Here is a 13,104-nt window from a genome sequence, read left to right on the forward strand (position 1 = left end):
AATGCAGTTTTTTTTTTAACTCAATATAGGGGCACCTGGGTGGCTCAGTTGGCTGAGTGTCCAACTTCGGCTCAGATCACGATCTCACAGTTCCGTGGGTTCAAGCCTTCCACTGGGCTCTGTGCTGACAGCTCGGAGCCTGGAGCCTGCTTTGGATTGTCTTCCTCTCCCTCTGCCCCTCCCCTGCTTGTATTCTGTCTCTCTCAAAAATAAACATTAAAAAAAAAATAAACTGCTTAACTAAAAGTAAACTTAAGAGTGAAATTAGTAAACTGTAGCAAAACAGACTTCACAAAAATGATTTCATTTACCAGGATTTCCAACAGTAGAGCCTTCAGAACAATAGTTTGAAAGAGTCAAAGTTAAATAGGTTTCTTTGTTAGATCTCTGCAAGACCATACTAAGCTAAACACTTTTTGTGAATGTCCAGGTATGTGGTAATTTCCAAACCGATGTGACTATGAAATATATTTTTCACCACACATGTAGAAAAACTGATTTTTTTTAAAAATGTTTTAATGTTTATTTTTGAGAGGGAGAAACGGAGTATGAGTGGGGGAGGGGCAGAGAGAGGGGGAGACACAGCCTCTGAAACAGGCTCCAGGCTCTGAGCTGTCAGCACAGAGTCCAATGCAGGGCTCAAACTCACAAACCGTGAGATCATGACCTGAGCTGAAGTCGGACACTTAACCGGCTGAGCCACCCAGGCACCCCCAGAAAAACTGATTCTAAGAAACACTGTGTGAGGAATGTTGTGTTGTATTAGGCTACATAATATAAAAACTGACATTAACTAGTTCCCAGGTTGTTCTATCTCCTAAAAAGATGGAGGCTATTAATTTGTAGATGTTAATATTCTACCTAAAAACTTAAAGATTTTTTAACAATTTAATTGAAGATGTTCTTCTCTCCTACTAGAAAACCTTAAGGACACATGAAAGAAAAGCACTTCAAGATCTAGACAAAATATCTTTTATTCTGAATTAAACAAAATCAAAACTCTAAACAAGTAGTGCTTATAAGATCCACTGACATATTTTTAGTTGTGTAAGTTTTCTTTAAACCTGAATTAGCTGAAATGTGTCAGTATAATATCTTCTTTTATCTTTATGGAGACCAAACAATTACAACCACAGTAACACTTAATAGAATTTTGAAGTCTGAGAACCCCTGCACATTGGACAGCATCCAATTAAAATACCAGTGTCGCTTTCATTTATCAAAGAAAATATTTTATCAAGCTCCCAAAACAAATTTGAGGAGTTAAGTTGGGTTTGAAGAGAAAGGCCAAGTTAAATCTGGAAACACAGTTTTCATTTGGTGAAAGCTGAAATCCACATATACATTCTAATCGAAGACCTGTCCCATGTAGGATTTTTCAAATTTTTAAAGAGTCTACCAGGCCAAACCCTTTGCTGCCTTTACTGCTTTTGCTTTGCTTTTCCCCTTCCCTTTTTCTCGCTTTGCCTTCAGCCTTTTCCTTTGTCTCTGGTTCATCCATATGGGGTACTGTCCATGCTGGTCTAGAAGACTCTTTTTGTTTCTCTTAATATCAGTCTCCATCTTCATGTCATCTGAATAAAAAACGAAAACTATTAACGCTCATGAATAAAGAAACAATCCTGTGAAAAAGCATGTTAATGCAATGAGAACATCAGAACTGAAAGTGGTCTGAGACTACAAAAGAAAAAAAAAATCCCTTTTTCTATGGAATGCTCTTTGACTAACACTGAAAACTCCTCACAGCGCATTCAATGGACTCAGACATGCTCTCATGGGTTCCTACAACCATGAAAGACATAAAAAGTACTGGTGAGGAATGAGACATGTCTTCTATTTAGTCACTAAGAGACTTTCTGAAGAATGTTGTCATGACTGTCCTTTGCATTAGTAAAAGTTAAACAGCAGTCATTTAGGATGCATGGGTTTGAGTTACTGCAAGAAGGGTAAGTATATGGCCGGGAGCAGAAGTGGGTTACAAGAACATTTCTCAGATTAAGTGCTTTCTTGAGCTAACTACGACAGTTGAGCCTATTAAGTGTACCCACACTTTTAATGGACAGGCCTTAAAAGTAAATGAGCTATGAAGAATGGCTGGCCACTTCTAATGAAGTGTACTCAGAAGAGGCGGAGTAGTAAGCAACAAGCTTGTGACGGGCAGATGACAAAGGAAAATCAGGATGGGGGCACCTGCCTGGCTCAGTCAGTAGAGCATGCAACTCTCAATCTCAGGCTCGTGTGAGTTCAAGCCCCGCGTTGGGTGTAGAGGTTACTTAAAGAAAGAAAGGAAAAAAAAAAAAAAAAGAAAAGAAAAGAAAAACTTGGATATAAGGTTGCCTGGCTGGCTCAGTTGGTAATGCACACAGTTCTTGACCTTGGGGTCCTGAGTTTGAGCCCCACGTTGGGGGTAGAGTTTACTTAAGGAAAAAAAAGTGTATTAAAAGAAAAAAAAAAAGAAAGAAAAATGAAAGAAAGAAAAGCCTGGATGTACACTGGGGCTGACACTCTTATCCAGATAACACCCAGAGACCAGCAATCTCCCTGACACGAAGCTCAGTGCAACCATGCTGTGGTACATCTATCACCAACCTTATCTACTGTGAAGGACAGGCCCAGAATGTCCTCCCATGGGAACTTACCAGGGTATACAAGGTCGTGCATGATCACTACCACCTGACACTGTATTAATTCGTTTATCTGGCTTACTTTCAGTCTCCTCCAATACAATGTAAATCCCATCCGGATGGAAGCAATTTCTGGTATGCGTCATTATTTCCTCAGTACCTAGAATAGTGCCTTCTGTATACTAGCCATTCAATAACTAGTTTTTGAATGATTGTTTTAGGTGCCGTTCTAGGTTCTGGGGATATGGTGGTCCAAATACACTCCTTGCTGTCATGGAGTTTACAATATTCCGTTGAAGGGAGAATAACAAAGCAAACCGCAGCCTGTGTTAAGTGGCTTTTTTAAGAGAAGCACCAGAACCGCACTAAGTAAGACCCAGCAGGCTCTGATGAACACACGGAAAGATAATGAGATGTTTTAACGATGTGAATGACAATAATTTGCCTTATTTATTCTAAAAAGATCATACTGAGGCGCCTGAGTGGCTCAGTCGGTTGAGCGTCTGACTTCGGCTCAGATCATGATCTCACAGTTTGTGAGTTCAAGCCCCGTGTCGGGCTCTGTGCTGATGGCTCAGAGCCTGGAGCCTGCTTCAGATTCTGTGTCTCCCTCTCTCTCTGGCCTTCCCCCACTTGCACTCTGTGTGTGTGTCTCTCTTGCCATCTCAAAAAAAATAAACATTTAATCAATCAATCAATCAATCATACTGTTTGATATGTCAAAAATGAATCAAAAGGGAGTGTCTGGGTGGCTCAGTCAGTTGAGCATCTGGCTCTTAATTTTGGCTCAGATCCTGATCCCAGGGTCCTGGGATCCAGTGCCACATCGGTATCCACAATGAACGTGGATCCTCCTTAAGATTCTCTCTCTCCCTCTGCCTGTCCTCCCTTGCATGTGCTCTCCTCTCTCAAATTGGAAAGAAAAAAAAAATCAAAAGGGAGCAAATGCTGAAGAGAGAAGTAAAACAGGCTACCATCTTGGTTCAGGCAAGAAACAATAGTCATTTTAAAGTGATAACATGAAAGGAGGAGGAAAATGGATAGATTCCTGCTATATTTTGGAGATATTCAAGATGCGCTAATGTTTTAGAGGTGAGAAATAAAGGAAAAAGGGATCAAGGTGACTACTAGGTTTGTGGCTTAAGTTGAAGGAAACAAAGGGGAAACACAAACCTGAGGGCAGAGATGAGCAACCACACTGAAACCAGGCAGATTACTAAATGGAAAGACTCCCCCACTCTCAGTTCTATCCCCATTTAGTTCCTGAAATATTCCAAGGAGGGTAGCTGGACACTGCTGTAGGCAGATGAAAGGATCCCTCTCTAAGAATGATACGAGAAAAGACCTAGGTTCTGACATACATCCTCCACAACAGAACCTTCTAGGTTCAACCCAATCATACTCCAAGTCTAACAGTTGATAAGTCCTCCCCCACACCTTGTCCCCACCTCCCCTGCCAGTGTCCATTCATCATTTTAGTGCTTTACTTTTAAATATAAACAACCATTCATTACTATGCTTTGGAGAAAGCCTTCATTGTGAAAGAGAAAGACGAAAAATAAGGGAATGCAGGGGGTAGAGGGAAAAAAGAATTCAAGAAAATAGACAATGCAGAGTAGATCAAAAATTTTCAAACTATAATGAAAATCCGCAATGAGATTAGAGAACATATATCCATTAAGAACCTCAGGCTATAACAAAGAAAGAGTAAAAGAGAAAAAAGAACTCAGAAATTAAAAATATAATAGCAAAACTAAACAACTCAAAATAAGAAATAAACAATAAAGTTATGAAAGTATAAGAGAAAAACAGAAAACAGGAGAGAAAACTACAGAATACATTAAACAGACTCAAAAGCAAACACTCAAAAAGCAAATAGGCATCTACCATCCAAAACATATAAGGAACACTTACAATTCAACAAAAGGACAATCCAATTTGAAAGAGTCCTGACTCTTGGTTTCAGCTCAGGTCATGATCTCAGGGTCATGAGACATCAGCCCCAACATGAAGCCTGCTTAAGATTCTCCTCCCTCTCCCTGTCCCTTACCGGCTTGCCAGGGTGAAAACAAAAATGAGCAAAGGACTTGAAAAGATCCTTCTGCAAAGATCATATGCAAATGGCCAACAAGCATATGAAAACATGTTCAACAGCATTAAATGACTGAAGAAATGCAAATCAAAACCACAATGCGACACCACTTCACACCCAGTAGGATGAGGCAATTCTAAAAAGAGAAGGAAAAAGGGGAAAATGGCTGCCTGATACAGAAAACAGTAAACAGAATTATCAACCAACCCAGCCAATTCCATCCATAAGTACAAATCCAAAAGAAATGAAAACATGTATTCAAACAAAGATGTGTACACGAACGTTCACAGCAGCACTATTCACAACAGCCAGAAGGTGAAAGAAAGCAACCCAAAATGCCCATCAACCAACGAATGGATAAACAATGTGTGGTATGTACATAAAACAGTGTATTCTTCAGCCTTGAAAAGGAAGTACTGATACATGCTACAACATGGATGGACCTTAAAAACATTAAGCTCAGTGAAAGAAGTCAGACACAAAAGGTCATATGTTACAGGATTTCAATTATATGAAATATCCAGAAGAGGTAATCCATAGATACAGAAAACACATCAGTGGTTGCCAGAGACTCGTGAAGGGAGGAAGAGGGAGACTGTTTTATGTGTATAAGGTTTCCTTTTACGGTGATGAAAACGTTTTGGAAAAAGAGGTGATGTTGGACAACATCACCAATGTACTAAATGATACTGAATTCCACACTTTAAGGTAGTTAATTTTATGTTATGTGAATTGTACCTTAAAGACAAAAAAAGAGCAAATGGGCAGAGGCAGTACATACGAGGAAAAAGAGACAGCAAGTGTTAAGAATTCTTGTTTCAAGGAGAGCTGAAATAAAACAGCAGATTGAGAGAAATGGGACATCGAGGGAAGGATTTTTCTTTGTTTCCTAGAACATATTTATGCTGTTGGAATGACCCGGTGAAGAAGACAGACTGATAAGCAGGATGCAGGCATATAGCCCTTGAGAACGGAGAGGATTCAGAACACAAGCGGAGATACGGGCCTTTGAGAGAGTAATATTAGCAAGAGGGAAAACTTCTAGGACTGGAAGGCTGAGGATCACTGCTCTCTTCCTTGACCACTGGACACCACATAAATTCACTTCTATTTTAAGAGCCTGAATATTACGAGTGCTTATTTCAGTTTGCTGCCAAACTGTTATATGAGGATGTGAAAACCAAGGAGTCCTTTCCTGTGCTGAAGCTAGTAATATACACAGCCTCTAACTTTAGACTGTGATTAAAACAGGCACCTAGAATCTGTCAAAATCAAATACAGGAAACTCTGATTTGTTTTAGGAAAATAATATAACGGCATATAACGATTCTTTGAACGGGAATAGATCTTACAAAGGATAAAATGGAAAACGATCTGCTATCTTGCCTAGTCCCTGACTGAATGATATACTCTTCCAACAAGGATGCGTCTACGTTGTTCGTCAGCTCCTGTTATACTGTATTTCTGACACACTTAGGCTATTGTATAAGCCTAAATACCCTGAATAATCCAAAACATGCCTATTCACATGAAGCGCCTTTAAAATAGTTTAGCATAGAATCTCTAGCAGCACTATAAGCCTTCAAAGAATCAAATGGGCATGGCAGGAGGTTTGTAGGGAAGCATGTGCAGGAAAGAGTGGAGGACAGTCAAAAAGGGAAAAAGAGTCACAAGAGGAAACTGATAGAATTATTATTAATTTTTTTGTTTATTTATTTTGAGAGAGAGAAACAGAGAGACACAGAGAGACAGAGAGAGAGACAATCCCAAGCAGGCTCTGCCATGTCAGTGCAGAGCCCGATGCAGGGCTCGAACTCACAAACCGTAAGATCATGACCTGAGCCGAAGTCAGACGCTTAACCTAGTGAGCCACCCATGCGTCCCTATTATTATTTTTTTAACAAAGCACTTAAACTCACCTTTTTCATCTTGTACCACACATTCAGTTTTCTCTGGACAATGTTTAGGCACCACCACAGTTGCTATCTCTTGAACATCTTTCATTAAAACATCACTATCTATTTTAAGAATACTTTTAAGTCTGCTGAGTTCCTTTGGGGCATTCTTTTTTCTCTTTTCGGCACGCATCTTCCTTTTCCACTTACTCCGTAAGCTTTTAGCCATATTTTACCTGGAAAGCTGACAGAAATACATACACAAAAGCAAAAATTTATACTTTTAAAAAAAGAAGGGCAAATCCTTGGAAAACCAGGTCAAAAGGTATCTCTACAAAACATGAACAAACGAAAGGTAACACACTTCACTCTGTTCATGATTTATGATGGCATAATGCACAAATTATGGGAGAATCAACATTGCATATACAGCCACTAAATAACAAGAGCACCAAATCAAACTCCCTGTGGTCACTGGCAAACTGTAAGTCAAGCCAATTCTGAAAGCTCCTGGAGTTTCCATACAAGATGCAGAAACTGAATTTCCCCCAAAATGCAAAGAGCATCATCACCTTGCATTTATGCAACAACTTACAAATTACAAAATGTTTTTATAGGTATCTTTTAACTTGACTGCCTCTGAGCTTATAGGACACCTTACCCCAGTCTTCCTCATTATGCTCCCCTCAATTCAATCTACCTAATTTTTTTTAACTGTTTGTTTATTGAGAGAGAGTAAGCATGTGCATGGGAGGGGCAGAGAGAGGGAGACAGAGGATCCCTAATAGGCTCTGTGCTGACAGCAGAGAGCCTGATGCGGGGCTCAAACCCACAAACCGTGACTTCGTGACAGGAGCCAAAGGTGGATGCTTAACCGACTGAGCCACCCAAGTGCCCTTCAATTTAGCTATTTTAAACTTGTCCATATCCACTCTTGCTGTTCATCTGTTAGCCCCAGCCCTAAATCCTCCAAAAGGCAGTTAGTGTGAGCTTTTAAAAACTTAGAGCTTTCCATAGTCTTCCATGGAATTCTTTAATGATATCCCACCTCATATTCAAGATCTACAAGACTATTTGTGACTTTCAACTCTATTTCATCTCAGGCTCCAAGCTCCACCCCATCCCCAAGTACCAATTACATCGGAGAAAAAGCTCAATCAGTGACAACCCAGGCACAGTATGAGGAGGTGAGAGGGAATGGGAAGGAAGGAATTCTAGGTATTATAAAGGGTTTGGAGGAAGGCTTTTGAGAGTGATTTATAACACAATCTTGATTGCACTGATGGATGTTTGTATACATATATCAAAACTTACACTGGGATGCCTGGGTGGCTCAGTCAGTTGAACATCGACTCTTGATTTCGGCTCAGGTAATGACCTCATGGTTGGTGAGTTCCAGTCCCCTCAACCTCCATGGGCTCTGGGCTAACAGCGAAAGCTTGCTTGGGATTCTGTCTCCCTCTCTCTCTGTCCTCCCCCTGCTCTCTCTCTTTCCCTCTCTCAAATAACCATTAAAAAAAAAAACTTATATTACACACTATAAACATGTGCAATTTAACAGATTACACATCAATCAAGCAGTTAAATAAAACGTTAAGACATGATTTTGAAAAAAAAAAAAAGAAAGAAAAAAATTTTTCAAAGTCCAAACTATCTCCACTTTAGCACCTTAACAATTTGCTGCTTCCATGCCTGGGAATGACCTTCCCAAAGCTTGCTCCTTCACTTAAGTACCACAGAAAGGGTTTCTCTGACGACCTCCCCCCCCACACCCCCACAACCCCGCCTCATAAGCTTCCCTCCTACTCTCCACCACACCATCCTTTTCTTTCCTTTTAAATACGTATTACATTCTGAAATTTAGTTTATTTTCTGTCATCCCGGGGACTTCGGGGACCCCGAAGGCAGGCGCTAACTAAATGGGTCTCGTTCACCGCACGGCGCATTTGTTGAATGGATAACTAACAGTTTAACAGTTTGGGGACCACAACCAGCAACCACCAACTCACGGTCCCCCTGCCTACAACAATCCAAGCCTGCGAGGGGCAAGAACAGAGGAGTTGCGGTAAACAACTTTGAAGGCCCAGGTTAACCCGAGCGAGACTACCGACAAAGGAGGGCTCCACCTCGCAGAGCACGGGGAAGCCCGAGGGCCACCACCAACACCACAGGAGACTCTCGTTCCTGACGGAGGGCTGCGTCTCGGGCCGGGCTCAACTTTGCCCAGAGAGGGACCGGGCTTGAGATGAGGCTCTCTACGGGCGGCAGGTTAGAATCCCAAGTCCCAGGCCCCACTGGACCCGGAAAGCAGAGAACTCACCACGCAAGTCAGAAACCCGCAGATGGCACGCAGACCACGCTGACCGGAAGCCTCCACACTTCCGCCTTCCTGCCGGCGCCTTCCACGCACTCCCAGGAGCTCCGGACAGGCACGCTGCACGCCGGGAGCCACGATGCCCCCGGAAGGCCTCGAGGGGCGGGGCCTTCTGGAGTCTGGCGCTGACGCACTTCCTCCCTCTGATGGGAGTGCGGCTTTAGGAGCTTGGCTCCTCCCCTGTGGGTTCCCAAGAGGGATTTGGACATTGCGGAAAATCCGGATGGCTGTTGGGGCGCCAGCTAGACCAGTTTCCCGATCGTGACCGGGTTATCTCCGACACGCTAACACAGTGATCCTGGCCCGGTGACCCTGCCTGCCCAGTAGTGAGCCCAGAGTCTCCCTTTACATCTCAGGTCCCACATCACCATTCACACGATACTCTTGGATTTCCTTAGACTGAATCGTTCAGACACGTGTTCTTCTAGAAGGGAAACTGAAATCTTTATTTGCAGCCCTTACGTTTTCCCATCACGGGTGATGATCTCACGTTTGTACACATTTGTCAAAACTTACCTATTGTACACGTTAAATGTGCGATTTATTGTATGTCCGTTATACCTCAATTTTTTTTTAACCAAAAACCCTTTCCCAACCCAAAGACAAATTCAAAAGGTAAAATGATCAAACTGATTCAGTTCAACCAATTTTTACCTGGCTAACAATAATTTAATGTAAACCAGACATAAGTCTTAGGTGATGGTCACAAACACCAGTTTTTATTATTATTATTATTATTATTATTATTATTATTTTACATATGCTACTAATAGCATAGGCTTTGGAACCAGACATGTCTTGTGTTGCATTTTTGGTTCCAACACTTCCTTGTGAGTAATAAAAGTAAGTATCTCAGAGCCCGGAATGCCTTATCCATAGACTCCAGCTAATACATACAACCCAGTTGATCCTAGGTAGGTGATATAGAGCTCAACAAATGGTAGCTTTTATAATTTTTACATAATCTCAAACATGCACAGTACCGTTTCTTGTTTATTTATTCTGAGAGCGAGCGAGTGAGAGGGGCAGAGAGGGAGGAGAATCCCAAGCAGGGTCCGGGCTTTCAGCACAGAGCCAGAAGCAGGGCTCAATCTCACAAACTGAAATCATGACCTGAGCCGAAATCAAGAATTGGTTGCTCAACCAACCGAGCCACCCAGGGGTCCCACAGTACTGTTTTCTAAACTGTTATTTTCCAGAGATTTATAACATATGCCAAAAAAAAAAAAAAAAAAAAAAAAAAAAAAACCCAGGAAATTGTCTTTAATGATGTCTAGTAAATTCCTATCTGGTTGCTAGAAAAGGAAAGTTCTGAGAAAATTTGTGTGTACCTTCTTTCTTTAAATTTGTGTCCCCGAAGAAATCCTGCAACATATGGAAAGTAGTACACTCAGAATACAGTAGGCTTTTTTAAGTGGCTGGCAAACTCTTAACGTGTGATATATAAAAAGGCAGCACCCATTAGAAACCTGCTTTCTGGGGTGCCTGGGTGACTCAGTCGCTTCTGATTCTGTGTCTCCCTCTCTCTTTCTGCCCTTCCCCCACTCACACTCTGTCTCGCTCTCTCAAAAATAAATAAACATTAAAAAAGTAAAAAAAAAAAAAAACCAACCTGCTTTCTTTAAATAAGAGTAAGCCTTTACAAAGCAAGTGAGTTTCTATTTTACAAGTTAACCATAGATCTTAGCTGCCTCTCCCAAAAATACACGTTCACATTGCATTTTAGAGAAAGCTCATGGACAGTCCTAATTAACTGCATCTCTCTTAATAAACCAGGCCAAGGAGTGCCTGTGTGGCTCAGTAGGTTAAGCGTCTCCAACTTCAGCTCAGGTCATGATCTCACAGTTTGTGAGTTTGAGCCCCCTGTCGGGCTCTGTGCTGACAGCTCAGAGCCTGGAGCCTGCATCAGATTCAGTGTCCCCCTCGCTCTGCGCCCCTCCCCCACTCATGCTGTGTCTCTTTCAAAAATGTGTAAATATAAAAAAAAAAAAAAGTTTTTAAATAACAAACCAGGCCAAGACTTGAAGACGCCTGGCACCAGAAGAGAGAAAAATTTACCTATTGTGAAAATGTCATGGTGTTAAGTATGTGCCAAAATTCTGCAGTACTAATACTTTAAAAAAGCTGACTCGTGAACTGCGTTACTGGAAAAAAGAAAAAAACTTGTAAATTTATGTTCCTCACTGGTTTGTATGAAAGCAGTTCTAACAATAAATAAGTGGCCTTAGTATATTTAAAAATCTATAATTAATTCCCTCATTCATACATTTGAGTATGCACTCCGTGACAGGCTCTATGTTGGGTATATGAAGATGACTGAAACTAAACTACCAGCTTCAGGAAACTTTAGGCTCTGATGGAGGGACAAGGCTTACAGGTCGAACTGAACATTGCTTCAGCTCCCTCCCAGAGCCGGAAGGAGCCCCCTGGAATGGAGGCACGTGTGTAGCACTGAATACAGGCTAGGAAGTGGACCAGTTCTCCTTCTTAAAGGCATGCCAAACAAGCACCAGCCAGTAGGCCCTCTGCAGCCAGGCCTCTCCCATGGAACTCCCAGTCTGACCAATCACTCGGTGAGGACTGCAAAGCCTTCTGGGATTCAGACAGTGACGCCATGTTGCCCAGACCCCAGGTGATGGGGACTTCAAGGCAAAGCTCTACAAAGATGAACAGGCAAAAAGAGCCCGAGTTCCCAGCTGTTCCAAAAAGGCCCACAGCTGGCTGCTGATACCACTAGTCCCCAGAAGTGCATCAAGTGGATCAAAGCCTGGGGTGAGACCTGCAGAAAAAAAAAATGTGGGCAGGCAGACAGGGCCCACCGCACCTTTCCCAAGAATACATTCAATAGAAACAGCTCTCAGATACTGCTCTCTCCCCATTTTCCTCCTGCCTCTGGCTGTACTTTGCATCTTGCGTGTGGAGTTGCTGGTCACTCTGTCCAAGTCCTGCTAATTCCATTTTTTAAAGTATTTCTGGAGTCTGCATATTTTCACCTTTGTTTGTTATGAAAAATTGGAAGTTGCATGCACCCTTTTATCCAGCAATTCCGCTTCTAAGTATATTTCCCTATCTTGGCAAACTCCTATCTATGCACCCTGGGAGATATACAGGGACACACGTAGCAGCACTGATTGTGCCAGTAAAAAAGAAGGAACCATATAAAAATGTTTGACAGAAGAATGTATGAATAACTATAGTTCATTTATGAAATATACCTACATCAGTGTTTTTCAAACTTCTTGGTCTTGTGATCTCTTCACACTCTTAGAAATTCAACATTTGTCATATCAGAAATTAAAACAATTTCTTACACTTATTTGTCATTTAAAAAAGATAGATGAATTACATGTCTACATTATGTTTATTTAAAATAAACTACTGAAAAGAACAGCATTGTTTTCCATTTTTTTTAAATGTCAAATCTGTTTTTGCTTATTTAGTATCTTTAGTTACAATTCAGTACATTCTGCCTTTGGATGGCCAATAATAATTAACAATAGTAGCTGACATTAACTAACACTTATATGATATATCCATCTCATTTAAACCTTGTAACAGCCCAATAAGGTAGATATTACTCCCATTAGAAAGATGAGACAAAGACCTAGATAAGAAAGGATAACTAACTTGTCAAAAATCACATAATCAGTTGGTTGCATAGCAAGGATTCCAATTTCAGTGCTCTTACCCCCTATACTATGTTAAACTTGAGTAGAGCACCATACAATTGGGTATTCAACAACTGATAATGATGGAGTCAAATTTACACCGAAAACTCACCCGAAGCCAAATCTATATTACTAATTTATTTCAACTTTAATAGCTGGGAAATGATGCTTCGTGAAGGTTATGGGCCAAGTTGTGTCCCCCAAAATTCGTATCTCCCTTAGTCTACCTGAGCTGCCATAACAAAATACTAGAGACTGGGTAGTTATAAACAACAGAAATTTATTTTTCACAGTCTGGAGGCTGGGAAGTCCCAGATCAAGGTGCTGGCAGATTCAGTATCTAGTTAAAGGCCCTCTCCCTGGTTCATTGATTGTGAAAACTGCTACCTCATGTGACAGAAAGGGTGAGGAATCTGTGTGGGATCACTTTTGTAAGAGTACTAATCCCCTT

The 13,104-nt window shown here is 41.3% G+C and overlaps 1 protein-coding gene across 2 annotated transcripts; it reads right to left on the bottom strand.

The window, feature by feature from the left end:
• Positions 1 to 956: 956 nt before the first annotated feature.
• Positions 957 to 9,092, bottom strand: LLPH (LLP homolog, long-term synaptic facilitation factor). Of its 2 annotated transcripts, none has more exons than XM_007082218.3 (3): positions 8,932 to 9,092; positions 6,636 to 6,855; positions 957 to 1,574 (listed from the first exon to the last, which is right to left on the bottom strand). In XM_007082218.3, exons 2-3 carry the CDS (start codon positions 6,838 to 6,840, stop codon positions 1,396 to 1,398), a joined length of 384 nt encoding a protein of 127 aa, XP_007082280.1. In that variant the 5' UTR covers positions 6,841 to 6,855; positions 8,932 to 9,092; the 3' UTR covers positions 957 to 1,395. The 2 variants fall into 2 exon arrangements, with proteins under 2 accessions (XP_007082280.1, XP_042848622.1); XM_042992688.1 differs by lacking the exon at positions 8,932 to 9,092 and adding an exon at positions 8,719 to 8,909.
• Positions 9,093 to 13,104: the final 4,012 nt, after the last annotated feature.

Source organism: Panthera tigris, chromosome B4 (genome assembly GCF_018350195.1).
Source record: "Panthera tigris isolate Pti1 chromosome B4, P.tigris_Pti1_mat1.1, whole genome shotgun sequence".
NCBI classification, from domain to species: Eukaryota; Metazoa; Chordata; class Mammalia; order Carnivora; family Felidae; genus Panthera; species Panthera tigris.

Excerpts from the sequence above, each read along its gene's own strand:
- LLPH (XM_007082218.3), bottom strand. The coding sequence starts at position 6,840 with ATGGCTAAAAGCTTACGGAGTAAGTGGAAAAGGAAGATGCGTGCCGAA. Across the intron at positions 1,575-6,635 it reads TGTGGTACAAGATGAAAAAG|ATGACATGAAGATGGAGACT; the intron begins GTGAGTTTAAGT and ends TTTTTTATTCAG.